Below are 2351 nucleotides of genomic sequence, written 5' to 3' on the forward strand. Positions count from 1 at the left end.
TCTCTGAATTCACACTTTCACTAGCAGGGGGCGAAAGAGCACCACGTGCATGAGCAGAGGCAGGTGAGGCACCTCCAATGCCAACAAGCTGTGAGCTATTGCCATTTCTGCGCCCCCCCCCCGGACTGGGAGCTTTCTCCTGGTTATGGGGGATCTAGTCCTGGGTAACAAACCGAAGCCTCCCCTCATTCATCCACAAGCAGCTCCAACCATTCCCATGTCAGACACTAAACATGAGCCTGTCTTTGCTCCTGAGGTGACACATTGAGGACAGAGAGGAGGGAGGCCCCTCCCCCAGAGTCAGGCTCAGCCAGGGTGACTCAGTGTGTCTCACAGGGTCCTGAGAGGAGGCTCAGAGCAGACCTGGGGCTCTTTTGCATATGGAGCCCCAGGGGCCTGCAGGGAGCCCTGCTCAGGGTAGAAAAGCTTCCTCCCTCCTTGCTGCCCCTCAGGGCTCTGAGTGCTCTGTCTGCAGGTGTCTGAAGGCCAGGATGGTCTCCCCATGGCAGCTCCTCTGGCTGCTGGTGCTCTGGGCTCAGGGTAAGACCCAGCAGGGCAGGGAAGGGGTGAGAAGGGAACAGGTTTTCAGGGATTAAAGACTTGATGACCCCTGGATCCAGGGGGTGAGGAAGCTTAGGGACAACACAGGCAGATGGGGCTGAGGAGCATGGCCAGGCCCTAGATGACAAACATTGTGAGGTCTGTGGGGAAGGTGGTTTATCTCCCATGTTGACAGTAAATACAAGTACTTGTCAGTCTTTTGGGATATCAGGGTCTCCACAAAATTGTCTTGTTCACACACTTTGCATATTAACGCATTTCTGTCTTCTAATTTTGTTGGTTTCCTAGATTCCCGAGGAGCCATTGTGCTGACCCAGTCTCCAGCCTCCTTGTCTGGGTCTCCAGGAGAGAGAGTCACCATCAGCTGCAAGGCCAGTCAGAGTGTAACAGGTGGTAGTGGTACTAGCTACCTTCACTGGTACCAGCAGAAACCTGGCCAAGCCCCCAGGCTCCTCATCTATTATGCTAACAGGCTGGCATCTGGAGTCCCTGCCCGGTTCAGTGGCAGTGGGTCTGGGACAGATTACACTCTCACCATCAGCAGCTTGGAGCCTGAGGATGCTGGAGATTATTACTGTCAGCATAGTTATGAAATACCTCCCACAGTGCTTCAGGCCTGAACAAGAACCTCCCCAGGCTGCTCAGGGGATTCAGCTCAGAGCAGCAGCTGCTTCCTCTCTGGTCCCCAGGCAGAGCAGCCCCTGCTCTCTGGGCAGACTCACATCTCCCAGGGCTTCCTCTTTCTGGTCCCTCAGGTGCCCTCCTTTCTCACAAGGCCTTGTCTGTCACATACACTTGCCCCCAGGCAGAGGGGAGGCAGCACAGCCCCCTGGGAAAAATGGGGTAAATCAAATGGGGGAAATGCTGACATTTCAAATCCACTCGATAGCTTTGTCTCAACATAAAGTATTTTTCTGTTGGGAGTATCAGTTCTTGTTTTGTTTCTGTAAAGAATTAATTGTTATTTGAGGTTTTTATGCCTCAGTGTGTACTGGCCTTGGGCTCTGCAAACCACATGGTGCTCCACCCACTGGTTGTATCCGTTGCCATGGCGCTGGTACCTCATGTCATCACCAGCCTACATGGGCCTGGCTAAATTATAATGATTGGAAGACTAGTGAGGGCAGTCATGTGACTGTCAGAGCAGCCATCCAATTGGCTGGGGGCTCTGTGTGGTTTTCTGGATTTGGGGAGGAGAATTCGCCATTCTCGCTGGAAACTGGAAGGCACCAGTTGCTCTGCTCTGTATTCTCAGCTGATTCCTGGGTGGTGGTATTTTTTCAGGATGTATACTTTCCCTTTCCCCATTTTATTTCTTTTCCCTTGATCCTACTGATCCTGTTTGTGTTTTTTTTAAAAGTTCATTCTTGTTAAAATAAATCCTGTTCTGTTTTGAGGGAGGCTGCCAGCCTCCTTCCTTGCCCCAATATTTCAGCGAGCCGCTTAGCTAACAATCCCCAATTAAAAATTGGTCCCCACACTCCATTTCTTTCTAGCAATAATTTGTTTCCGTGTTTGTTGCATCTGACCTTTAATGACCCCACTGGAGTTTCCCTGGCAAAGATCCTGCAGTGGGTCGCTGTCATCCAGGTCATTGTTCAGAGGAGAAATCTGAGGCTAACAGGGTTAAGGGACTTGCCCAGGGTCACATAACCAGTAAGTGTCTACGGTCAGATTTGAACTCAGGAACAAGAATCTTTTTGATTCCAGGCCCAGTTCTCCATCCACTGAACCACCTGGCTGCTGATAGAGGCTAGATTCCTTTTTCTCTAGCCCTGGACACATTGGTC

General features: G+C 51.3%; 1 gene segment (V, D, J or C); it reads left to right on the forward strand.

Moving 5' to 3' along the window:
• Positions 1–425: 425 nt before the first annotated feature.
• On the forward strand, positions 426–1181 carry LOC122739535. The segment is given in 2 exon segments: positions 426–540; positions 850–1181. Coding segments are annotated over 2 exon segments (381 nt in total).
• The last annotated feature ends 1170 nt before the right edge of the window (positions 1182–2351 follow it).

Source organism: Dromiciops gliroides, chromosome 2, assembly GCF_019393635.1.
Source record: "Dromiciops gliroides isolate mDroGli1 chromosome 2, mDroGli1.pri, whole genome shotgun sequence".
Lineage (NCBI taxonomy): Eukaryota > Metazoa > Chordata > Mammalia > Microbiotheria > Microbiotheriidae > Dromiciops > Dromiciops gliroides.